Source organism: Rana temporaria, chromosome 3, assembly GCF_905171775.1.
Source record: "Rana temporaria chromosome 3, aRanTem1.1, whole genome shotgun sequence".
Lineage (NCBI taxonomy): Eukaryota > Metazoa > Chordata > Amphibia > Anura > Ranidae > Rana > Rana temporaria.
In genome coordinates this window covers 233286700-233313663 of record NC_053491.1, presented here as the reverse complement: position 1 = coordinate 233313663, position 26964 = coordinate 233286700, and the positions used below count along the sequence as shown (strand labels likewise).

The 26964-nt window shown below is 41.4% G+C and overlaps 1 protein-coding gene across 1 annotated transcript; it reads right to left on the bottom strand.

Moving 5' to 3' along the window:
• Nucleotides 1-717: 717 nt before the first annotated feature.
• Nucleotides 718-24941, bottom strand: LOC120932221 (ADP-ribosylation factor-like protein 3). The gene is made up of 6 exons (XM_040344461.1): nt 24756-24941; nt 13148-13300; nt 11921-12037; nt 9027-9077; nt 7281-7466; nt 718-882 (listed from the first exon to the last, which is right to left on the bottom strand). The coding sequence occupies exons 1-6, from the start codon at nt 24771-24773 to the stop codon at nt 835-837; spliced, it is 573 nt and encodes a 190-aa protein (XP_040200395.1). The 5' UTR covers nt 24774-24941; the 3' UTR covers nt 718-834.
• Between the last annotated feature and the right edge of the window lie 2023 nt (nt 24942-26964).

The following is a 26964-nucleotide window of genomic DNA, read 5'->3' as shown; positions in this document are numbered from 1 at the left end:
AATCCGAGAACACTTTACATTTATTGAGAAAATGCAAAGTGTTCTCTAATCGCTGAGTAGGCCACCTCCTGTTTTCAGTAAGTGGAAGAGCAGATGCTCAGCAACATTTCCAAACCTGGAATTCGTCTTTAACCCCCCGCCCCCCCCCCCCCCCCCCCCCCCCCCCCCCCCCCCACTACACACATTTTTAGTTTTGGACAGGCTGGGAAAGGAATTAAACCTCTGTTGGGTTTTTATTTCTGCAAGTAGAGAAATAATTAAAAAGCCATACTACTTGTTTAATAGTCCAGACACAATTTTATTAGAGCAAGGGTCAAAGGGACAATAAAAGGAATAGCCAATGCATTTTGGGGGCCCACAAATCCCCATTTCATCCCCTTTATTTCTGTCCCTGTTGACAAAGACATGGAAAGTGAGAGTAATCTGCAATGGAGACAACACATGCTAAAGGTTTGGATACTTTACTAAGCTTTAAAGGCTCTCAGTGTCTTCTTGTGTTGGTGAACCCCATGCCTCTCATTTTGTGTCCTGGTGTCATAGAGACAGGAAGTGAGGAAACATTTTCCTAGTGGGCACACAGACAGCAATATAATCTTGCCAGAGATTCTAACCCTTCCCTGCTTTATTCAAAACAAAAATGTTAATGCTAGCGTGGTTTGTTTGTGGATTCAAATATGGTTGTGTCCAGCTCAATATATATAATCACATGACCGGATGTAGGGTACACGTATCTTTATTACAGTCCAGTATAATAACATCAAGTATTATCTGAAAATCAATGTACAGTTATAGGAGTTTCTCCATCTTCTACATTCTTTTTACTAAATTGAGACTTCACTTTTTCTTTGCCGCAATGTTTTTACATATCCAGTTCATTCCATCCTGCATATAAAACAAAGACAAATATTCCAGTATAGATTACACTGTTCATTAAACATGTGCAGAATGGAAAAATTTGTTTCGTTTCGGATAGATTTGTTATGCTACTAATTTAGTTTCGTTATGTAATCCGTTTAGTTTGGTTTCAGAATTAGTTTAGTTTCATTTAGTTTTCGTTCAATTTTATTTTGTTTTAGTTAAAATTTGTTTTGTTGATTAATTTTATAACGAATTCCAACTTTTCAGGACGATTAGAATTCAGATCGGTCTAAAAACGATCGACCAAATTGAATTCTGTATGAAGAATAGCTGGTTGTTAAGCAGTGTGCCAGGAAACTTTTTTTTTTTTTTTTTTAGCAAATTTCAATTAAATTTGTTACCGTTCATTACTATTTCACCAAACCCAAAATTCCTCCACATTTGTATTCAGACCAAAACGACTTGCACATGTCTACTGTTTGTAGATGTCATAAATTTTATAAACCATGATTAGTGCATATAATTTTCTTTTCATGAAATCCAATTGGTAACACTGGTTGCTCTCACCTGTTATATCTATTTTTTACGATTCTCTAATGTGCATCTCCTATTCTACATTAACTGCTAGTAAAACAAGATAGTTTACAGAGGCTTTTGCAGTTAAGACTTGTGAGGTTATACTGCCTCTAAAAAGCGATCCGAGGTGGATCACCTTGCAGAGAGCATTTCAAAGGCAGCGAGGAGGCGATATGTTGCCACCCATGTGAACAAGCCTTTATGGAATTATAAATTGTTATAATTGGCTATCTTCCCTCACCACAGCTCACTGCATTACAGCCTATTCTTTTTCACAGGAGAGATGTAAAACAAAAATAAAAAATCACTGGTCTGGGGTCAAACAGCCAGCCTAATGTATGTACACATTAGTGATTTGTATGTGCAACCCAATAAGTTGATTTATTCTGCTTACCATGGTGTATGAATGGCAGCCCAAGACACTGCATATAGATATGGTTGGGTTGCTAGGAAGATAGGCAGACATAGTTATTTTTGGCTCCACTGTAGTCAGTGGAGCAGTTGTTGATTGCTTTTAGCTGTTCTGGCTCTAACGTGCTGTGGGTTTGATTGCTCTCCCTTGCTCTCAAGAGGGTTTAGCAAGGCAAATGGGCAGCCTGAATATCTAGTGTGCTCCAGCTAATCCTTGGAGGGTGTACCCACAAGGTGGCTGGAGACATGGGTGTAGGAACCCTTACAAATCTGGGGGGGACAGCATTTTTACTCGTCAGGTAAATTCTTATTCAGTAAACTCGGACTCCCACATGCCATGTGGGTTAATTTTTACTTATGCCATGTGGGTTGATTTTTACTAATGCCCTGTGGGCCACAAGGCATTAGTAAAAATCAACCCACATGGCATAAGTAAAAATTAACCCACATGGCATAAGTAAAAATTAACCCACATGGCATAAGTAAAAATTAACCCACATGGCATAAGTAAAAATTAACCCACATGGCATAAGTAAAAATTAACCCACATGGCATTAGTAAAAATCAACCCACATGGCATTAGTAAAAAACAACCCACATGGCATTAGTAAAAAACAACCCACATGGCATTAGTAAAAACCAACCCACATGGCATAAGTAAAAATTAATCCACACGGCATAAGTAAAAATTAACCCACACGGCATAAGCAAAAATTAACCCACATGGCATTAGTAAAAACCAACCCACATGACATTAGTAAAAATTAACCCACATGGCATTAGCAAAAATTAACTGGTTAGCTGGTAGTGGCAGGTTAGGTGATTGACAATAGTTCCAGGTTAGGTAGTAGTGGCAGGCTAGGTGGCAGTGCCAGGTTAGGTGGCAGTGCCAGGTTAGGTGGCATACAGTAGTGCCAGGTTAGGTGGTAGTGCCAGGTTAGGTGGCATACAGTAGTGCTTGGTTAGGTGGTAGTGTCAGGTTAGGTGGCAGTGCCAGGTTAGGTGGTATACAGTAGTGCCAGGTTAGGTGGTAGTGCCAGGTTAGGTGGTATACAGCAGTGCCTGGTTAGGTGGTAGTGCCAGGTTAGGTGGCATACAGTAGTGCCTGGTTAGGTGGTAGTGTCAGGTTAGGTGGCAGTGCCAGGTTAGGTGGTATACAGTAGTGCCAGGTTAGGTGGCAGTGCCAGGTTAGGTGGTATACAGTAGTGCCTGGTTAGGTGGTAGTGTCAGGTTAGGTGGCAGTGCCAGGTTAGGTGGTATACAGTAGTGCCAGGTTAGGTGGTAGTGCCAGGTTAGGTGGTATACAGTAGTGCCAGGTTAGGTGGTAGTGGCAGGTTAGGTGGTATACTGTAGTGCCTGGATAGGTGGAAGTGGAAGGTTAGGTGGTAGTGGCAGGTTAGGTGGTAGTGGCAGGTTAGGTGGTATACAGTAGTGGCAGGTTAGGTGGTAGTGGCAGGTTAGGTGGTAGTGCCAGGTTAGGTGGTATACAGTAGTGCCAGGTTAGGTGGTAGTGCCAGGTTAGGTGGTAGTGCCAGGTTAGGTGGTATAGGGTAGTGCCTGGTTAGGTGGTAGTGGCAGGGTAGGTGGTATACAGTAGTGCCTGGATAGGTGGTAGTGCCAGGTTAGGTAGTATTGCCAGGTTAGGTGGTATACAGCAGTGCCAGGTTAGGTGGTATACAGTAGTGTCTGGTTAGGTGGTAGTGGCAGGTTAGGTGGTATACAGTAGTGCCTGGATAGGTGGTAGTGGCAGGTTAGGTGGTAGTGCCAGGTTAGGTGGTATACAGTAGTGCCAGGTTAGGTGGTAGTGGCAGGTTAGGTGGTATACAGTAGTGCCTGGATAAGTGGAAGTGGAAGGTTAGGTAGTAGTGGCAGGTTAGGTGGTAGTGGCAGGTTAGGTGGTATACAGTAGTGGCAGGTTAGGTGGTAGTGGCAGGTTAGGTGGTAGTGCCAGGTTAGGTGGTATACAGTAGTGCCAGGTTAGGTGGCAGTGCCAGGTTAGGTGGTATACAGTAGTGCCTGGTTAGGTAGTAGTGGCAGGTTAGGTGGTAGTGGCAGGTTAGGTGGTAGTGGCAGGTTAGAGTGGTAGTGCCAGAGTAAATACACGACATGAATAGATAAGAGTCCTGTTCCCCATTTCCATCAGCTGCACTAAAAGCATGAATCTATGACTATCCAGTGCCAGGTTAGTACCTGTACACCATACCCCCCCCTCTCTGAATACTATACCTCCCCCTCTCTGTAAACTGTAACACCCCCCCTCTCTGAATATTATACCTCCCTTTCTCTGTAAACTGTAACACCCCCCCCCTCTCTGAATATTATACCTCCCCCTCTCTGTAAACTGTAACACCCCCCCTCTCTGAATATTATACCTCCCCCTCTCTGTAAACTGTAACACCCCCCCCTCTCTGAATATTATACCTCCCCCTCTCTGTAAACTGTAACACCCCCCCTCTCTGAATATTATACCTCCCCCTCTCTGTAAACTGTAACTTCCCCCCTCTCTGTAACATTTACCTCCTCCCCCCTGTACCTCAACTGTGTCGTTCTGGCTCTCCATCACATGCAACTTAGTCTCTCTGGCTCTGCAGGCTGGTCGGGTGTAGTGTGGCCACGAGTGTCAGTCTGGGCCCCGCCCCCTTCCTGCTCCTTTCTCCCATTCAGCAGAGCGGCCAGCACAGCTATGCATGTCTGTGTGCAATCAGCTGTGCGCCGCTCGGGAGGGGAGGGGTCGGGGCTGGATCGGCACTACATCGGCACTGAAGGGGGAGAAAAGCAGTGACCGCAGCTGGACTCGGCGGCCCCTGCCTGCGATCCGGGGACGATCTCCCTATCCTAACCTGGGGGGGATTTTACCATACTTGTCCCCCCTGCATTATTTCCTGGGGGGGATGCGTCCCCCCCGTCCCCCCCGGTTCCTACGCCCATGGCTGGAGAGGCACATAAATAGTCTGAGATTTAGAACAGAGGGGTTCTCTGTTGCCTGTGGAGGGAATCTACCCCCACCTGCATAAGTTAATCTGGTTCCTGCTAATATTCATCTAGATCCCAGCTGGGGGCTTTCTTCTAAAGACCCACTTTTGAAGCTGGTCAAGCTAACCCTCATCCGAGGACCTGGTCTAGGGAGCTCACTGAAGAGTGCCTAGTGGAGGTTAGAAGGAGTCTGGATGTCCTTGTGACATTGTGAGCATTAAAGCGGAGTTCCACCTGGGAAAAATAAAATAAAAGTAAGCAGCTACAAATACTGTAGCTGCTGACTTTTAGTATAAGGCCACTTACCTGTCCAGGGAGCCTGCGATGTCGGCACCCCAGCCGAACATTCGGATCGACTTCCGGGTGCTGCTGTCACCATTTCTGGTAAGGGAAGCAGGCAGTGAAGACTTTCCTCGGGGAGTGGGAGTAGATACCTGTATTTGCTCCCCCCACCCCACTGAAAGGTGCCAAATATGACACCGGAGGGGACAAGGAATTTGATCAGCGGAAGTTCTATTTCTGGGTGGAACTCCGCTTTAACCTCTCCTTCACTGAAGAGTTTTTGGTGGGAAATGGAAGGGGTCTGATTGTCCTATGGCATTGTGAGCATTAACTTTCCTTCACTGAACAGTGTCCAGTAGATACTGTAAGGAGGCAGCATCCAATGATCCTGTACCATTGTGAGTAATGGCCTGGGCTCAGGGTCTAGTGACTGTGTGCTGTATCACTTGGGTGGTAAGCCAGTAGTATTCCTGACAGGGATAGACTCTAAAGCCCCATACCCACTATCCGTTTTCCTGCAGGTTTTTCTCTTCAGGTTTACCAAAACCATCTAATATGAGGGCAAACCTTAAGGCCCCGTACACACGGTCGGACCAAACCGATGAGACTGGTCCGTCGGACCGTTTTCATCGGTTCACCTCTGAAGTGGCCATGCGGCCTGATATGTGTACACACCATCAGTCCAAAATCCGATCGGGTCAGAACGCGGTGACGTCAAACACACAACGTGCTGAATAAAACGAAGTTCAATGCTTCCAAGCATGCGTCGACTTGATTCAGAGCATGCGCGGGTTTTGAACCGATGCTTTTCTGTACTAACCAGTAGTGGTCCGATGGGGCAGCCGTTCATCGGTTTGGTTTTGAAGCATGTTTAGAAATTTTGGACCGAAGGAAACCAGACCGATAGCCTATACACACGGACGGTTTGGTCCGATGAAAATGAACTTCGGTTCATTCTCATTGGACCAAACCGACCGTGTGTACGGGGCCTAAGAGTTTCAATTCGTATGCAATCAGGCAGGCCCTTGCACTACATGGTTTTGGTAAACCTGAAGAGAAAAACCTGCAGGAAAACTGATAGTGTGTATGTGGCTTTAGAATGGCTCAGTCTCTGCCATATGTACTGTACTAGCAAGGTGGAGTGTCCTCCTGCAAAGAATCTGCAAATCCGAAGCATCTCATATTACCCAACCTACCATCCCAAGTTTTTCAGCAATACAAATCCTAAAAGACATCCCCTAGACCAGTGGTTCTCATGCTAGTGCCATGACCCCTTGATAAAATTCCCAAGTTGTGGGGACCCCCAACAGTAAAATTATTTTCGTAGCGTGGGTTGTCGGCACCCAAGGCAAGACAAGTAATTTGCACCCTTCACCCACGTAAATTTAGTTCTCCCTGAGTCTCTTCCACTTGTACAGTATTAAAACCCCCTATGGTACATTTTAGGATGTACCACTCTTTCTCTTTGCTCTACTTTCTTTCCCTTTTATCTCTCTCTATCCTAATTTCTTGTCCCCCCCCCCATCCCTCTCTCTAGCCATCTTTGTTGTTCTTTCTCTCCATTTTCTTTGTTCCTCCCCTCTTTTCCTCTCCCTTCCATGTATTCTCTATTTGTATTCCTTCTCTTACTCCTTGGTGGGGGGGGGGGGAATGATATGAGTGGCAGTGCTGGCAGAGAGTTGGGATGAGTGGCAATGCTGGGGGGAGTTGGAATGAGTGGCAATACTCAATACCAGTCAGCTGACCTCTAGTCTCTGCCCCACAGCCATGCTGTAAACTGAATGGGCGGCTTCAGGTTTCAGGAACAGCCCTGCTGGATGGCTGCGAAAATTCTGGGAGAGCAGAGTGGGCTTCAGGAAAAGCCCAGGATTTGGTGACCCTAGAAAATCGTCATTCGACCCCCGAGGGTGTCCCTACCCCCAGGTTGAGAACCACTGCCCTAGACTAATTACTAAGCTAGAAAGTGTGAAATGTTGCTGTGTGCCTGGCTGCCTCTGCACTTACTGGAGAAGAATAGGTTATACTACAGTGGCTCTTATAGGGGTAGCGCTAGTGCTTTGTATTAACATTAGTGTTTTAGTGCATGTTGCCACAGTGCACAAGTGTAAATGGGCCCTCAATCACGCAACAATTTTCTAATGTATTACATGTGATTGTAGCATACACTAATACTGTACTACCTGGATCCCTTCCCCAGAGAGGGCAGAGCAGGCTTGGATCTGCCATGTTCGGTCACGGTATGTATGCAGGTTGAGTCCAGCAGCAATGTCTGCAGCAGAGGCAGCCGTCAATAAATCTTGCTTGTTTGCAAACACAAGAAGGGGGACATCCACTAAGTTGTCCTCTTCCACCAGTTCTGCCAGTTCCTGATGGGAACAAAAGATAGAATATATAGAGAGGTTCATTTCTGCCCAAGCTGTACCTTGAAAAATCTACCCTTTGTCTTCAACTGCTCCTGAAAATAGTCATGTGCGTTTTAATATGTGAATGTACTTAGGCACTTCTGTTCTGTAACCAAATGACTCTGTTAGGAGTTTGGGAACAAGAATAGATGGGAAATCTTGCAGTGGGGACAATTGTTCTGGTGACAAACCGGCCATAAACAGAATTAAATTCTGCTGGTTAAGCAGAAACTGGCTGAGTTCGGATCCATCTATGGGCAGGCTGGTTATACTGAAATCACTGCCAGCAACTTTAGCAGTTTGCAGTAATCATTGTATTCTGCTGGTGGGGAAGGCTCCCTGCCGTCAGAACACAACAGTGCTGGAGGGATTCCCCCATCATTACTGACTGTGTTAATGGGGGAATCAAGCAATATTCTTTTCTTCAACCCGTGGTTGAAGGAAAGAAAATTGCTTAATTTATGACCTGTCTTAGGCCGGGTTCACACTTATGCAAATTGGATGCAGATTTCCCTGCATCTAATTCACATTACAGTAGAGTGTGACCGTCTCTCAACGGAACCAATTCACACATCTCCGGGGTGGCCATGGAGTGCACAGCAGAAGGGTCCTGTGCGTCTTTGGCTCAGTTTCCAGGCAAAAGTTCTGACCTAATTTGGACCAGAAATGGTGAATGGGGATTCACCAGACCCCCTGCTGCGAGCCGTGGCCGCAGATAGTGTGAACCCAGCCATAGAGGGAGCTCCCCTTACTTTGGAGAGATTCCCTCTTACTTCCTTTGTCTACGGCACATGATGTAAAGTCCCTAGAGGAACACAAATGGCACAAATTAACCATTGGTTATTTTATCCAAAAGGTTTCACTTTAGATATACTTTAATATGTGGATGTATGACTTGTGAGTTGGTAACTGACACTCGCACATGTCTTGATGGGGACATGTTGTCACCTACACAGAGGTGAACATATTGCATGTACAGCCTGTGTTGCCGCACAGCTATCCCAAATGTAGAAGCTATAGAGGGGTATAGCTGTACTTTCCCATTTTATGTTAGCCATTTTCTGAAAGCAGCTTAGTAGTCTTGCCAGTCATCACAAAGAAAAGTCATCACCAAATTTGCAAAAGTCTCTCACAGTCATACAACACAGTTGCCAGATATAATAATCACATCTGGCGAGTGCCTGTATCAAAAAGCCATAAAACAAAATCAGCTAAAGCCATTTCAATAGTATCCCAAAAACTAGGCAAAATAACTCTGTACCTGTATGAGGAGTAAATGTAATATTTGGTTAAAAAAAGCTACATTCCACATTCCACAATGCAGAACATTATTGGTCTACAAATGACTCTTAACAGTTCAGGCCTGAATAGCTAATTTTCATAGTAAAACAATCCCAACTAGAACATCGACCATAGATTATGCATTCATGTCTTGTCTCTTATGTCAGAATGTTATTACTGACAAAACAAAGGAGTAAGAAAGCCGGTGGTCAGGATGGAAGAAGATTTTAAGAAAAATTATACCTGTCCTGTTTCTTCAAACCGTTTACGATCTGCACTGTCCACTACATAAATCTGAAACAAAACAAAAAACATTATTGCATGATGACTTTAGTTCCTATTTATTTACGCATTGCAAATTCTGCATACATTTGTTTATTTTCAGGGCCATATGTTTCCTTTCATCCTAGGCCAAATGTCTATTAAAATAGTTTGCCCACTTACTGTAAGTCAGTATCTTTAGTAATGTCAACAAGCATACCTCCCAACAGTCCCGGATTGCCCGGGACAGTCCCGTAATTGTCAGCTCTGTCCCGGTCCTGGGCACGTTCATTCCGGGACAATACAGTCACGTGTGAGGCAAGTTGTGACCTTATTTTGCTAAAAGTTCAGTTCTAGGTGTACAGAGCCAGAGTTGTAAACACACAGTACACTATTCCACGAATGAAAATGCACAAGCTGTGCAGTATCACCAAAAATGAGAGCCTCAACAATACTGGGAAGTCTGGAACATTGTGGTTGATTTACTAAAACTGGAGAGTGCAAAATCTGGTGCAGCTCTGTATAGAAAGAAACCAATAGCTATCAGCTATGTCAAAGCTGAATTAAACAAGCTGAAGTTAGAAGCTGATACCATGCACAGCTGCTCCATGTTTGCATGCAAAATCTGCAAATCTGTGCAACCTTGGATGCAGAGGTGTCCTACTTTTTTCTGCGCAGCTAAATGCAGCGCACATTATCACAGGTAGGCGCAGCTGTGTGTATAGACTGATTTATTGCTTTAGTGATGTGTTTGGATTCGCTCAAAACTATGCACAGTGCACATCTAAAGGCAGAGTTTTTACCCATGTGAATGAGTCCTAAATGCTCCCATCTAGGAGTCTAAAGCCCCATACACACTATCAGTTTTCCTGCAGGTTTTTCTCTTCAGGTTTACCAAAACCATGTAGTACAAGGGCCTGCCTAAATGCATACAAATTGACACTCTTAAGGCTTGACCTCATATTAGATGGTTTTGGTAAACCTGAAGAAAAAAACCTGCAGGAAAACTGATAGTGTGTATGGGGCTTAAGAGGTTTCCGATCCAATTACTTTGTGATGCAAGAATTTTATAAAATAAAAGACAAAAATCTTTTAGCTCCCTCGGCCAAAACCTCCTGTATGTATAGTATTACATTCTATCCCTCTCAGACACTGCAGCGGGAAAATTTCAGTTCTGCCAATCCAGAAAGCAGTGTCAGGACTAGGTGTGACCAAGCGTTGATTGACAAGCTATGAATCAGCAGCAACAATGCTGATAGCCACAGCCTACCGGTACTTCTTATCCCAGTGAAGTAAAAGTAGCTACAGCTTACATGAGGGACAATGCTACTTTAAATTCAGTGTCTCTCATCAAAGGAAACTTGAGGTGGACTTAACTGGCAGGATCAACAGGTATTGTGAGACTTTGGGAAAATGGTGAATTCAGATGCAATTACAAGTAATGTGCTGAATCGCATATTTTTAATGGGAGGCCATAGTCCTATTTTCCAATTAAAGGATAATTCCACTGCACTCATATTGATTAGTAAACACATTTATTATTGTTTTGCATTGGAGCCTGCAAAGCATTGCAACCACAATCTGTGGATTGCAGGTACAATATTCTGGCTCCTGCATACTATTCCTCAAGTACAGACCTTTAGTTACAGGGCTGGAAGACTTGCAGACTCAACAGGTGTTGGTGAGTCTGTGCAGCAGTGTTGCCAACCTACCAGATTGAAATTTACTGGCACATCACCCAAAATTTACTGGCACAGACAAGTTTTTACTGTAATTTCCAAAAGTTAAAAAAATTACAGTTATAAGTGCAAATTAGAGTATTTAGGCTACAAACAAGTACAATGAGAAAATTAGTAATATGATTTAAGGTAGATAATAAGGCAAAAAAACATTATTCTTATTTTATTTTTGATATAGTAAGTGAGTAGCTCAGGGAATGGGCCTCGGGAGGGCAAGAAGTTAGAATGGGCGGCACACACACATAAAATTTACTCTCACAGTGACACTGACAGCAGTGTGCAGCCGCACACATGATGATGAGACCTCACCGACACAACATGCCCCCTCCTGAGTCACAGTGACAGTATCTCTCCAAGCCAAGTGGTCCCTCCAGTCCACTCCAGTCTAAACAGCACTGAGGGTCCTGGTCCCAGCCTGCATTGCTCCTTTACTGCATACCCGCACAAGAGGCTCTGGCCTCTCTGCTTGGCTCCATTGCATCACACGACTTGCTCGGGCACCGCCTCCGCCAAAGCTGCCCGATCACCTTGATGCAAGCACTTGGATGGTCCCAGCCGGCTCCGGACCAAGCCGAGCGTCACAGCCATATTTTTTACTGGCAACCTTTTACTTTTACTGGCATTTACTGGCAGGAGAAAATTGCCTATTTTTTACTGGCTGCCAGTAAAAATACTGGCGGTTGGCAACACTGCTGTGCAGGAAGATTAAAGAAATCAGTGCAGTTGTAATTATAATTATCATTCAACAATAATTTGTGTGGTCAGTAGAGGCTGCCACATTGGGCTGATACATGTTGCAGGGAGAGGTGGAGCTTAGCTCCAGAAAAAGGGGGGCTTGGCTCTGAATCTGGACAGTCATAGTCGTCTATATACTGTATATTACATATTACCATTGACCAAAGAGCTTCCCAAGCACACTGAAAAAGATTTAGGTACTTATAAAGACACTTCTAGTCACCACTTGATATTGTTGATCTGAACACTTTTATGATCTGACAACAAGATTAAGAGAGCTGAAAGAAACATTTTGGAATCATACAGGACTTTATGTACTCCTTATTTATCAAGCTAGTAGCTTCATGTATTAATTAATTAGCACTACAATTTTTGGAACATCTGTATATAGAGTTATCTCACCAGTAAGTCTGTGCTCCCAAGATATTTTTTCCAATGTGTTCGAATGGACCTTTGACCTCCAATGTCCCAAACTGATAGCTTCAGACCGTGAGACTGGACACTTTTGATATTAAAACCCTAAAACAAAGAGTTAAAATGGAGACAAATTTGCAAATGCAACATTTGTAATAACCTAATTTTTAAAGGGATACTGCCATGAGTTTCACAGAATTCCCATACATTGTTGTTGTTCACACATGTGGTAAGCAAAGGGACCGTCAGGCTTACTAGCAAAGCTCACAACTTTAAACTAATACACTAAACTCCCCCCCCCCCCTCACACACACACACACGCACAAAAGAGTGGTATTATTCACTAAAGTACTGATAAATTACTACAAAAGTTCTTCTCTTTGTTAAACTTTGGCTTTGAGTGATACTATTCCACAAACTTACATAGTTAGTCAGGTTGAAAAAAGACACAAGTCCATCCAGTCCAACCACAAAAATAAATAAAAATAAAAATAAAAAACACAGTACAATCCCATGCACCCAACTCCATACCCACAGTTGATCCAGAAGAAGGCAAAAAACCCCAGCAGAGCATGAGATCCAATTTTCTACACCAGGGAAAAAAATTCCTTCCTGATCCCCCGAGAGGCAATCGGATTTACCCTGGATCAACTTTACCTATAAATGTCAGTACTCAGTTATATTCTGTACATTTAGGAAAGTATCCAGACTTTTCTTAAAGCAATCTACTGAGCTGGCCAGAACCACCTCGAAACTGTACCCACTAAATAATTGGCCATACAAGTACCAATATGGTATCCAAGATGGGATATTGCAATGACACATAATTATAGTCTGAAGTTAGTCAACATTTGTTTTAAAACCTGAAACATACCTGTGTTGGAAAGATGTATCAGCTGCACTCCTCTCTTTTACAATATTTATTAACAACAATGTCTACAACAACAATTTCTATTATCATTGTGAGCAAACCAGGCATGATAAAACATATCTGGGAAGACTGGTTCTCAGATGCAGATACTGTTGTATGCAGTCAACTTACTGAGTATTAATAAATTTGGTAAGAGGAGCTAAGTGAGAGTGGAGTGTGGCTGATACATCCTTTCATATATTTGATGGAGAGTGGAGATGGACTATAGTGGGCAGTGCCCGGATTGTCCATGTATAAGAGAGGTGAGTCTTGAGCAGAGCTATGGATTTGTGTAGTTTCTACACCTGTGTTGGAGTTATACTGCTGGCCTCTTCCAGTGCAAGGCGGGTCAATATTGTTGTCTTCCCAGCGTTGTCCAAGCCAAGTAGCACGATTCTAACTCCGTTGTCATTCAAATGTTCAACCTTTCTTAACTCTTCTACAAGGGACATCAAACCCTAAAGACATAATACAAAGTCAAAGATGTTTTTTTAAATCAGGAAATCCTAGTTTCATTTTCTAAACATTTCGATTTTATGTAGAGAAGTAGATAAAGTGAACTAGTGTGCATCAAAAAATGCAAGGACACCAGTCTACCCAGCACTATTTTTGATTTTTTTGGGTTGAATGAAGCCCAGTGTCATTCAACCCACTTTCTGTGTGCCCAGAACGTTAAGAACCTGCCCCTTGGGGGTGCCTCATCAAGCCACCCTGGACTTACAGGATAAGGCTGCAGGCCACGATGCCAAGTAATATTCTGGAGGAAGATGAAGACAAGGACTCATGATGTCATATGACCAGACAGAAGACCCCATGAAAAAAGATAAATATGCAGTAATGTGTTTTGGATGCTCCAGGAGAAAAGGGTGACTGGGGATAGAGGGCATGTTTAGGTAGAAATAGGTTTTAATCACAGCTTTATATTATTTTTCACAACTAACTTCCCATTCCGAAAAGTACAGAGGGAGCTGCTCATAACTTAACAACATAAAAAGCAGCCCTGCACACATGCCAAATAATCCAATGTTCTACTACAGATATAGGGGTTTATTTACTAAAGGCAAATAGACTGTGCGCCTTGCAAAGTGCAGTAACCCTCTGCAAGTGCAGGTTCTCCTGAGCTTAGTAAATGAGGTAAGGCGCTTCACTTTGCAACGAATATCCAATCACATCTGCTTATTTACTAAGCTCTGGTGCAAGTGCACAATCTTTTTCCCTTTAGTAAATCAACCCCATAATGTCCATGTCCATGATGAGAGAGGGAGAGAGAGAATTGAGGGCTCGTGTGAGTACATAGCTGGATCATGGGACCGGTGAATTTGTGTTTATTAAAAGTCAGCAGCTACACTGAAACGACTGGAGCTCCTCTTTAACCTCCCTGGCGGTATGATTATTTCAGATTTTAGGTGCTGAAAGCGGTACCATTATTTTGCAAGGAAATTTGGCATTTTACATTGTAGGCCTGTAATTCTTAGGAATAACTCACTTAAATCTGTCCGAACAAAAGTCTAGTAGACATCTCAGGTATGAAAAAGTTTGAAAAACAAAATCATAAATTATAATATAATAAATAATTATAACAAATAATAATATAATTATAATAAAAAATATTCAATAATGTAATCAACTCAAAATCACTGAAATTTGCTCAGTTGCAGAATTGTCGCTGCCATTACTGTTTTTTTTTTATGACGAATTTCCCCACAAATCGCTATCGCTCAATTCTGCAAGTGATTATAATTTTTTATCGCTGTCTTCTAGCTGGTCTAAAATCACTTTTGACATGAAGGGACACTTTTGGTTGCTATGGACAATCTACAGTTTGCAGGCAGAAAGAACGGTTTTTATTATATAAAAGTACAAGCAGGGCACTGGGCAGACCACTAGGGACAAAGGGGTGGGGGGGGGGGGGTGTATTTTTTACATACAGTACTGTAATCTGTAAGATTACAGTATACTGTCTGTATTATGTTTATGAACTTTTTTGAATTTGGTGCCGTTCTCCACCCCGTGCGTCGTAACATCGCAGGAAATGGAGCTCGGTGGCACACAGGGACACTGTGAATCAAGCGAGGAGACACCACTCGATCACACAGCGCGGCGGCATCGCAGGATCCAGGGACAAGGTAAGTAAACCCTGCCTGTGGCTGCTGTGAGGCGATCCAGAGTCTGGCTCGGGGTTACCTCTTTTGGTAATGAAATTTAACCCCGAGCCAGACTCGGGAATACCGCCAGGGGGGTTAAAGCGGATGTAAACTGGTGCATCCTGGTGAATTCGAGGACTGTATTTGGGAGAAGTTCTCTGCAGTGGCTGCCCACACCCCCCCTGTGTTTTCAATCTATCTTATTTACAACTCTGGTAAGGGTCAGTGTGTATGTTGGTGGTGGTTTGCATGTCACACTGTCCGTTTGCCAGTCACCAGGGGAGTTGTTGTTGTGTGATTACCTGACAATATCACACTATCTAGTTTTATTTTTTTGTTTGATTTCTGGATGTTCCACTGATCCACTGCTGGGAAGATTTTATCAAGATCCTGATCTCCTGATCTCCTGTGCAGCCCAGGTGTTTGGCTAATCTGCTTGGCTTGATCCTTTGGATCTGAAGATCTGGTAAGGGTCAGCATATTCAGGGAACAGTGATCCAGAATTTTTCACTCGTTGTGATTATAAATGAAAATTTGATTATACACGGAACTTTCACAGAGTTTATATTTAATGAAAGAAGTTTTTTTCTTTTCTCTTTGGGACTTCATAGTGCTCACTATTTTTTGATAAGTCACTTTTTTAGCGCAACTCCATTCCTTCTTTTTATAGTATTTTTTGTTTGTATAAACATTTTGAGTTTGCAGCTGTTTGTATTGTTATAGATAAGCGCACCTTTTTTCACTTTTTGCATATATTGTCCGTATACACACTTGGTGCAGCTATCTTCGGGTTCATCATAGAGCTCCATTAATAACCTTGAAAAAATCAATCAAAATTAATTTTTGTCATGGATGTTTTTCAATTCAGGGCAACCCGTGTGGTTAACTCTGAAGGAGTTTTTGAGGCTTTCAAGGAAGGTGATAACGATCAAGGAGGCCTTTTTATGAGGCTAAAAAACTTGACCATTTCAGAACTCCATACACAGTGGAATGTTGTCTTTTTAGACACTTATATCAAAAACCAAATGGTTCCTAGAAGCCTGAGGTGGGAGATTGCCCCCCATAAGGGAGATGATGATTTGGAGGGATGGTACAAACATTTCGATGATTGTGGTCTCAGTTTATTGAAATTTTTGGGGGATCGTAAGACCGCAAAATTAAAACGGTTAGATGATGAAATTAAACTTATTCAAGAAAAACTAACCCCTTTCATGTCCAGTGAGGAATATTCCGAAAGATCCAAAAATCTGTTACGGATCCTGGACAAGGAAGAAAAGGACCAAAAAATCAAAAAAAAGAAAAAATTTAACAGAGACTTTGTTGACTACCAAAATAACACTGTGTTTGAATGGCAAAGAAAATTACTGGCTGAGGCCAGTGGTATGGCGGCTCCAGCCATGGATGTAACCATTCCAAACCCTATTGTCCAACCTGTTGTCATCCCTAAAGGACACCCTGGGAGAGTCGGTGCTGCTCGCACCAAAACTAACCATACCCCCAAGGGCCAACTTAGGTCTAAAAAACCTGTGGTCACTTATGGTTCCAATCCTGTGAGAGGGATCAATCAGCGTGGCCAAACTGGCCCACCGCTTAGTTACTACTCTCATCCATGGGGACATAACACGGTGGCACCACTCGCTGCACCTGCTCCTCATAATCGAGGTTTGTACAGTGTTCCACCTCCTGGTTATCTTCCAAATTATAGTGTGAATCAGGCCCAACCACCCAGTATGAACCACACTCCCCAATACAACATTGGATCACATCCTAATGTGACACAGAGACAGAGAGATATGGGTATTACACATTATACAGGGACCTTTGAACCTGATTATAGTGTCTCTACCCAAAATAGCTTCCTCCCTTTGGGGGACTTTGAGAATTTTGAGGGAGATAAGTTTTTCCCCATCCCTACTACCAGTCAGGCCCAAACCTCAGGAATTTACGAGTTGGGCTACCCGAATCAGCCAATCATTCAGTCCCAGTCTAATTGGGGTTTTCCCAGGGCCGGACAGGGAACCAAAAGACTGGCAGAATTAAAAGAGGGACTAGAGGGGGACGACATACTCAGTCCAAAAAGGCCCAAAACGTAATAGGGACGGGTATTTTTAACCTCAGTTCTCATACGCTAACCCATTCCGAACTATGTGTGCTTGACAAGGGTTTGAAATTTGCTCCACCTAAAAACATTAGCAAATTTAAAACATATATGGACGTTCACAAGTTTGTGCGCAAACTCAACATCCAGCGTTATATGTCTTCTAACCCTTTCAACCCCTCCAATACATTAGCCTCCAACTATGTTCATTCAGGTTTGAGTAATGCATCCACCTACAATCCTCCTGGTCACATGCCTGCCTCCTTGAGAGTGTTTAAAGATTTAGTTCTTAAAGACCTGGAGAATCTTAGTGTGAAAAAAGTGAGATGTAAAAAACTATTGGAGGAAGGCATGAAGTCATTGTGTGACAATAAGAACATTGTGATACGCCCCGCCGACAAGGGGGGGGGGTATAGTGGTTTTAAATAAAGTAGATTATTTGACAGAAATGCAGCGTATCCTCAGTGATGAAGATACATATACTCGCCTCCCGCTCAACCCGGGTGACAAGTACAAAAAATCTCTTGTCAAACTGGTTAATAAAGGTTATCATCTGAATATTTTAAATAATAAAGAGAAGGCCTTTTTGGTACCCAAGGCTCCACGGGTGCCTATCATGTATTATTTGCCCAAGGTGCACAAAGACCCCATTTGCCCCCCGGGACGCCCGATAGTCAGCGGTATAGATTCCGTGACGTCCCGGGTGGGCAAATACATTGATTTTTTCTTACAACCCTTGGTAAGAAATATGCCGTCCTTTTTGAAAGACACCAGACAGGTCATCAATATCCTGACTGAATTGATACCACCCCCAGGTCTTTTTCTTGTGACAGCTGACGTCACGTCACTGTATACTGTGATTCCGCATGACCTGGGTCTTGAGGCAGTAGGTTATTATTTGGATAGGGATTCCGAGCTCCCTGAAGCCCAGATTGCATTCATCATGGAACTACTACAATTTGCAGCTTCCCATAACTTTTTCTGGCATGATGGCCATTTCTACCGGCAGGATAGGGGAGTTGCTATGGGGGCCAAATATGCCCCCAGCTTGGCCAATTTATTTATGGCCAAGTGGGAGGAGGATGTCGTCGATGTTGCCTCTAGGCCCCACATTATGTTGTGGGCCAGATACATCGACGACATCCTCCTCCTATGGAGAGGCTCTGAAGAGGAGTTATCTGAGTTTATGTCTTTCCTCAATGTTAACAACAGAGGCATAGTCCTCAAGTACGAGGCCAGTAGAGACAGTATTAATTTTCTAGATCTGTCCATCTCTGTGAAGGAAGGAAGGTTTAGTACTTCCACTCACTTTAAAACCACAGATAGGAATTCTTTTATCCCACATGACAGCTGCCACCATGCCTCATGGCTTGGAGCAGTCCCCAAGGGACAATTCCTTAGATTAAAACGGAATTGTAGTGAGCAGAGCATTTTTTCTGAACAGGCTAGTGTTCTTACACAGCGCTTTTTGGAAAAGGGATATGGCCGGGATTCTCTTGTGGAGACTCTGGATTTCGTCACAGGCACCAGGCGAGAGGACCTTCTCCAGACTAAGCCCAAAGTTGACCAATTGGCCAACTATAAAGCTCCCTTCATCACAGACTTCTCTTGTCAACATGCCAGTGTCAGACACATTGTGTCTAGGCACTGGCATGTACTCAGAAGTGACAAGACTCTGAATGCCATTCTCCCTGATAAGCCAAGAGTGGTATTCAGGGGGTCCACATCCCTTAAAGACAAATTGTCACCAAATGTCTTGGATCCTCCAAAAATCCAATCAATGTTTTTGTCGGGTCTTGTGGGTTTCTTTAAATGTGGGAGATGTCAGGTTTGTGCTGTCAACACAGTGGTTCCTAAGAGAACCTCGAGTTTTTCTTCCAGGCATTCACCTAAGACTTTTTCCATTGAGTCATTCATTACTTGCTCCAGTACAGGTGTTATTTATTTACTACAATGTCCCTGTGGCCTTCAATACGTGGGCAGGACAAAGCGTTCACTCCAAATACGCCTGAATGAACATATAACCAACATTACGAATGGCTACCTCGACCATTCAGTGTCCAAACACTTTTTGATGGCCCACAATCAAGATCCCAAGGGCATTATATGCATTTGGATAGATAAGTTTCAGCCGCACTGGAGAGGCAGTGACCTTGTAAGGAGCATCTCAAGAACTGAAATGTTGTGGGTTCACACACTAAAATGTTATGAACCGCATGGTTTAAACATCGAAGTGGATGTGAACTGCTTCATCGACAACTCCTAGTCTGAATTCAAATCTTTGGTGTAATATGCCTCAGTTTGACTTCCTTCCTTGGTTTATACTCTTAATGCCAATTATATCTGCCCTGACTAGTCGCTGTTGGTGACAACATAGGCGGCCCTTCCTATTTAGCAGGTCAAATACGATTGTCATTGGGGTTTACAACATAATACATATGGTCTTTGTGTTTTTTATGTAGGTTTTATGCATTTTTTATGGATTTTGCATAATATACTGTAGATATTTTTATATTCTATATTTATACAATTTATATTTTTATATTGTGTACACTGTTTTTGCATTTCGCGAGGCATTGATTATTGCCCGTACGTAATGTATTGTATTGTGGACGCAGGTCTCGGGTGCCCCGAGTAGCCATCTTGTTCTTATGAGTTTCATTACAAGATTTAATTAAGCACATTATTTTTAAATTATTTTTAAATTTGATTTTTTTATTATACATGCTCAATTTGTATTTTGCTTGTATATTCTTCCATCTAAGTGGGTGACATGGTGATTTTTGCTGGATCTATTCGCCACCAGTTTGACAATGTGAAATACTGAGACAATTTGCAACAACATCTGTTCTACGGTAGGTTGGTGTGATAATCAAATACACCACAGTTCACATTTTTGGTTTTTCTTTGTGCTTTACCAAAACTTATGGCTCAGTAATTAAGAGCGCATCATGTTGTCACCATTTTTTATGTTTCCCCACTTCTCCTGCTTGAGTTGCATGATTACTATTTTGCAACCCTTATTAAAAACCTTTGTGTACCTGGATATTGTTTTCGGGGTTTTTTGGTTACTTGGGGGGCTGCCTGATTGGCTTGTGTGGCCTCCCAGCATGTTACCCAAATCACCGAGCATCTCCAGGCTGTTTTTATATGTTTTTTCATTTGCCCTTTTCTTTTCCCTGAGTTAAGATGGCGGACGGGGGATCACCTGAGACGTGCGCCCATTACTGGCCTAGCCGGCTCCGCCTCTTTACATGTATTTAAACGGTGACGCAGGACGCCTCCTCACTACCCGTGAACAAGTCTTAGCAGACGAAACGTCCGGATCCTTTTTGCTGTTTTTAAAGTTATTTGATGTAAGTGTACTACGTTTTTGCTCAATAAATGCCATAAACGTTATCACACCATTGTGAGTTTCTCCTCCATGACTGCTGATTGTCTGGTGCATCCTGGTGAATTCGAGGACTGTATTTGGGAGAAGTTCTCTGCAGTGGCTGCCCACACCCCCCCTGTGTTTTCAATCTATCTTATTTACAACTCTGGTAAGGGTCAGTGTGTATATTGGTGGTGGTTTGCATGTCACACTGTCCGTTTGCCAGTCACCAGGGGAGTTGTTGTTGTGTGATTACCTGACAATATCACACTATCTAGTTTTATTTTTTTGTTTGATTTCTGTTCCACTGATCCACTGCTGGGAAGATTTTATCAAGATCCTGATCTCCTGATCTCCTGTGCAGCCCAGGTGTTTGGCTAATCTGCTTGGCTTGATCTTTTGGATCTGAAGATCTGGTAAGGGTCAGCATATTCAGGGAACAGTGATCCAGAATTTTTCACTCGTTGTGATTATAAATGAAAATTTGATTATACACGGAACTTTCACAGAGTTTATATTTAATGAAAGAAGTTTTTTTCTTTTCTCTTTGGGACTTCATAGTGCTCACTATTTTTTGATAAGTCACTTTTTTAGCGCAACTCCATTCCTTCTTTTTATAGTATTTTTTGTTTGTATAAACATTTTGAGTTTGCAGCTGTTTGTATTGTTATAGATAAGCGCACCTTTTTTCACTTTTTGCATAGCATGGACAAGCAGCTTACTTTACAATACAAATTGTGAGGTCTTGCTGCTGAAGTTCCACTCACTTAGGGCAAGGCAGAGCAAAACAATAGCTATTGTTGAAAGGGGAGATTGGAGGTATGGTTCCTTTCTGAGCCTTACATCCTTAGGCCCCGTACACACGACCAGTTTCCTCGGCCGAATTCAGCTTCCGACCGAGTTTCTGGCTGAATTCTGCCGAGGAAACTGGTCGTGTGTACACTTTCGGCCGAGGAAGCCGACGAGGAGCTCGACGAGGAAATAGAGAACATGTTCTCTATTTCCTCGTTGTTCTATGGGAGCTCTCGTCCCGCCGAGCTCCTCGGCGGCTTCAGGGCTGAACTGGCCGAGGAACTCGATGTGTTTGGCACGTCGAGTTCCTCGGCCGTGTGTACGAGGCCTTAGCCAACAGTAAAATGAAATTGTGGAATCAAAAGCTTTTTATTTGAAACTTTATTGCACAACAGAGGATAGATTAAAATATTGTATTAAAAATTGGGGTCAATTGTAATCCTACCAAGTGGGTGCTACAAATACACAGGTAGCAAAGCTGAAGTGTAACACTTTTATGGTCCAGATTGGTAGTTGAGTTCTGGAGGACACAATATACATAATTGGTAAACAGATCATATAGTTATTTCAGTAGAGCAAGCTCTTCATTACAGTGAGAAAGCACTGCAAGCTGACAGTGGTAATCTGCCTTTTCTTTAGCTGGTAATATGTTAACTTGCTGGTGTCATGCCACTGTTAGGGTAAATGAATCCACAGACTTAATGTTTTTGTCAACAGGATTAGGCCGATAGCTTTGGCTATTTAGGATGCAGCTTTCAGGTTAGAGATGACCTTAGGTGATCTGTTTTGGTGGGAAAAGGCCACTAAAAGGTTTATAATTTGGCAGTGACTGCCCAATATTTTTGTGATATAAAAGTTGTACTGACTGGTGAGTAACCTCTCTGGCACATTCTGGAACATCTCTGTGTTCTTAAGCCTCGTGCACACGATCGGATTTTCCGTCCGGAATTGTGTGATGGCAGTCTGTATGCTCCATCGGACAATTGTTGTCGGATTTTCCGCCAATAAATGTTGGATAGCATGCTTTAAAATTTTACGACAACAAATGTGTGTTGTCGGATTATCCGATCGCGTGTACACAAGTCCTTCGGACAAAACTCCAAAGTACAAACACGCATGCTCAGAAGCAATGCTAACCATAACACAACATTTGCAGAAGTTGCCCAAAGGGTGTCGCTAAAGATCTGAAAAACCACATAGTTTCCTGTTTGTTGGCCGGCAATTCTTTGCCGTTTGCATGCAATACAAGTTCACGGCCAACACCTTTCGGACAAAAGTTCTGCGATTTGTCTCCGGAAAATCCGATCGTGTGTACCAAGCTTTAGAATATGATGTAATGTGATTTTTCTGCAATAAAACTTTTTTGGACGTAATTGTACGATCCATGGTGTGCTGGCGAAAACGTTTGATTGTTTGATGTCTCCAGGACCCAACTGGTAATCGTTGCAGCACCCACCATTTTTATGAGCCATTTTACCAGGAACGTGTGTGATACGAATATTGATCAGGCTTTAGAATATGGCTTGTACATACAGTAGGTCCAACACGATAACAATAAAAATGACTCTTATGTTTAAAAAAAGGCACTTTGCAACTGAGCACAAGTATTTTGTAGATGCAAAAATGCATTGTACAACAAAGATGCTTTGCATGGCCAATCTTTGCACCAGTTCACCAACAACAACAGCTTGTAATGTGAAGGCTTACCTGACAATCTATTTAATTTATATTCATTTATACATCTGCAATAAATAGTTCTTAGAAAATATAAAACTAAACGTACAATATGTATACAATATGTATAATGTGTGATGTAATGGGGGTGACCAGCTTTCCTCACCTTCAAATTTCTATTATTACATATATATTTAAATGTATGTATGTATTAATTTATTTAATTACATTCATTAATTAATTAATGCATTTAGTGGAAATGTAAATGATTACATTTAAAGCTTTTTCCAATGATGAAAATCCTCAGCTCGGGAATCATGCTTAAAATGTGGTTTGAATGAAGAAAACTAAATAGTTTTTCAATAAATTGTTAAATCTGGGAGGTCTCACAGTTCGTAAATTACAGCTCTTACAAAGATTTAATAATGGCTTCATTAATGTAACTAAATTAAATATCTAGTGGAACTATATTGCTGAGGCTGTTTGATTCTAGTTATGACTTAATTTACTAAATATCAGCGGGAAAACTCCAGAAAATAGATAATAACGGGCATCTTTTTTCAGTTTTCTGTTTCTAATGTCTTATGTGTCATATAGTAATTTTCAAAGAATTAGTGTAGGATTACCATGCAAAGATAATTGTTATTTTTTTTCATAAAGATGTATAAATAGTTACATAAAACTAAAACATATTTTCATTTATTAGCATTGATTCATATAATTTTTTTCATTCATAATTGTATATTTATACTCTGCCCTATCTTGCACATTCTCACATGTGATTATATTTTAAACAACCCACCCTAAATTTTATGTAAATGTAATATTCTGTTAATTGTATTTTGTTAATACATGAAATGACAATATTCAATATGTTCCTATATACCGTATTTATCGGCGTATAACACACACCCTAACTTTAAGAGGGAAGTTTCAAGAAAAAAAAAATCCACAGCCCCCTGCGTATAACACGCAGGCACAGTTTACCCTCTATTTTCAGGGTAAAAAAGTGAGCGTTATACACTAATAAATACAGAATATATATATATATATATATATATATATATATATATATATATATATATATATATATATATATATATATATATTTATTTATTTCCTGATTTAGTTCAATCATTTTATGCTTGCTATTATATCTTTCTCGCCAATGAAATGCAGGCTAAGCCAAAAAATTTAAGTGACAGGGATTGGGACACAAATTGAAAGAAGTTACATCTATTTTTATCTATCTATCTATCTATCTATCTATCTATCTATCTATCTATCTATCTATCTATCTATCTATCTATCTATCTATATCTATATATGTTAAAAGTGATAAATCCACGCTAATCCCATGACAAAAAATGTGTATATATCAATGTATATATATGAATATTCAAAAATGAATAAACAAAAAATGAAACAAAACAATGAATGATACATAGCTGATGGTGCTGCAACTAAAACAAGAGCCTTAATATTCAGCTCCTAAAAATGTTCAACATTTTTTAACAATTGCGCAACCCAATAAACAAACGAACTGTGCAACAGTTTGTTTGTTTTTTGGGATGCGCAATTGTTACTATTTTTTGCATATATCTATATATATTTGAAAAAGAGCATATTTCTTGAAGCCACGGTTTTCAGTGGATGGTAGTTAATGCTGTATATCTGAAGTATAAGTGCCATGATTTTAGCAGAAAGAATGCTTCGATTTTTCACACCACCCTCTATAAATGACCAAATCAAATATATACCAGTAACCAACAATAATCAAATAACAATATGTGTCTTGCATATATGTTAAATATACATATGTTTGCACTTACCTTTTGAACTTCACCCATAATGCTACATTCCTTATGTACAGGAGTCTTGTAAAGAAACCATTAAATAGGGTTACAGTAAAGCGTCTGAAGTTACAGTGGTAGCAGCATTATAATGAACAGTTTTCTATATATTTTTCCCAGTGTGCAGCACACTGTCAAATAGGAGTGCTAGAACAAGGATTAGGAAGACTGACTTAGTTGCAGTTTTTGTCTCGGCATTAAGTAATTACCTTTCTAATCCCCATGCCATCTGTTGCCACTCTGCTGTAGGTAGTATATCTCTTTCACACAAGACACAACTATAAACGGCCACTCACATTATCCAACCTCTTAGTTGGCAAAGCTTGTAGCAAGGAACAAAAGAAGACCACACTTATATGCACATTTAAACTATATAGCAAATATTTCTTATTTCATTTCTTCAGATGCATCAGATAAAAACAGGTACAAGTAAGATGTATATGCTGGATATATTTGGTAGTGATTTATCTGTGATATTAGTTGTATTCCCTGATAAATTCCCTTTAATCTCTCCCTTGTTTAGAGTGGACAGGGCATATTTATAAGGCACTGTGGTAACTCATAGCTGTCAGCCTTACATTTTACCAAGTTCATCTATTCTTCCTGCATATTCTTGCACCTAATAGGTAAGCGCTTTCTTTCTTTTTTAATTAGAGAAGAAATTGTTGATCAAATTCGTTCATTCATTGTATAAGATGGATATCATTTGGAAATCTGAACTGCAGAAAAATAACCATAAGCAAAGCATACAAAACAGCATTATTTATCAAAAAGTTATTTTGGCTTTATTTCTATTAAAATAAATGTAGCATTGAGTTTGACAATAAATAATCAAGGCTGTACACACGTTACATTTTCTTTCAATAAGGGACACAACAGCTTATACCGTAAGGATAAACAGAATACACCCATAACATATGTGAAAACATTGGTTAATAATAATGAATATACACTGCAATTTAGTAAATGTCTGTTTGCATGGGGTAATAAACCTACAGTTTATTGGCCCATTGACCTATTAGATAAAGTCATAAGTGGCAATATAGAACCAGAAAAAGCTAAATAACAGAAAAAGGAGAGAGCACAAAGAGGATCAAGGTGCAGAAAGGGGGAGAGTTTAAGTAGACATACGAGAAAAAGAAGGGAGGTGGAATAGAGAGGAAGGTGTGGAAAAAGAAGAGAAAGGGGGAGGAGGGAACATGGTAAGGGGGGGACCAGGACCGCTATAGTCTTGCAAAGTATGTGCTCCAGGGCTATGTTTAGTTAAAGTTTGAAATCATATAATGCATAATCCAGGGTGTCCTGATCTTTTACAATTTAGATATATCGGCCCTCTAATAAGGACAAGTAAAACAACAGACAGAAAGCCTTTTCCCACGGGATCATGTAAACAGTAAAAACAGGGTAAGCTATCGAGGGGATGAGGAGTTATGGGTTGTATATGCAAGTGAGTTTGATGGCCTTCCCATCTGCAACTTACAAACCACAATTTCTACTTATTTGTTGAACTACATTAAGGTACCTCCCCACCTTTTTTCAACTCTTCCTCTCTATCTCTATCTCTCTTTTCTTGCCCCACCTTGTTTTTTGTACTCTTCCTCTCTTTTACTTCTCTCTCTTTCGCTTACCTTTTTTCTTTTCCTCAAACCCCCCTCCCTTCCCCCCCACCACCACCACTTTCCCTAAGGTCATTCAACTTTTAATCTCCCAAACTCTGAAAACTGCTATACAAATTCCACACAGCTAAACCACATATAAAACTAAATGACTATGGGGTTGATTTACTAAAACTGCGTGAAAAATCTGGTGCAGCTGTGCATGGTAGCCAATCAGCTTCTAACGTTAGCGTGCTCAATTAAGCTTTGGCCAAAAAACATGAAAGCTGATTGGTTTCTATGCAGAGCTGCACCAGATTTCGCACTCTCCAGTTTTAGTAAATGAACCCCTATGTATATACAGCAGATTACCAGATGCCTTGTTTAATCTATGTACCTGCCCCAATATATGATTCTTAGGATCAAACATGCTTACTGCTTTGTTCAGATGTGTTTCCTAACAAACAATATACAATATATTGTCTCATAATCTCTTTTGATTGTTGGTCACGTTAATGCTGTACATTCGATTGGTATGTTACTAATCTGTCTAAAACACAGTAACAACTCTTGTAAAAAAAAAAAAAGGATTC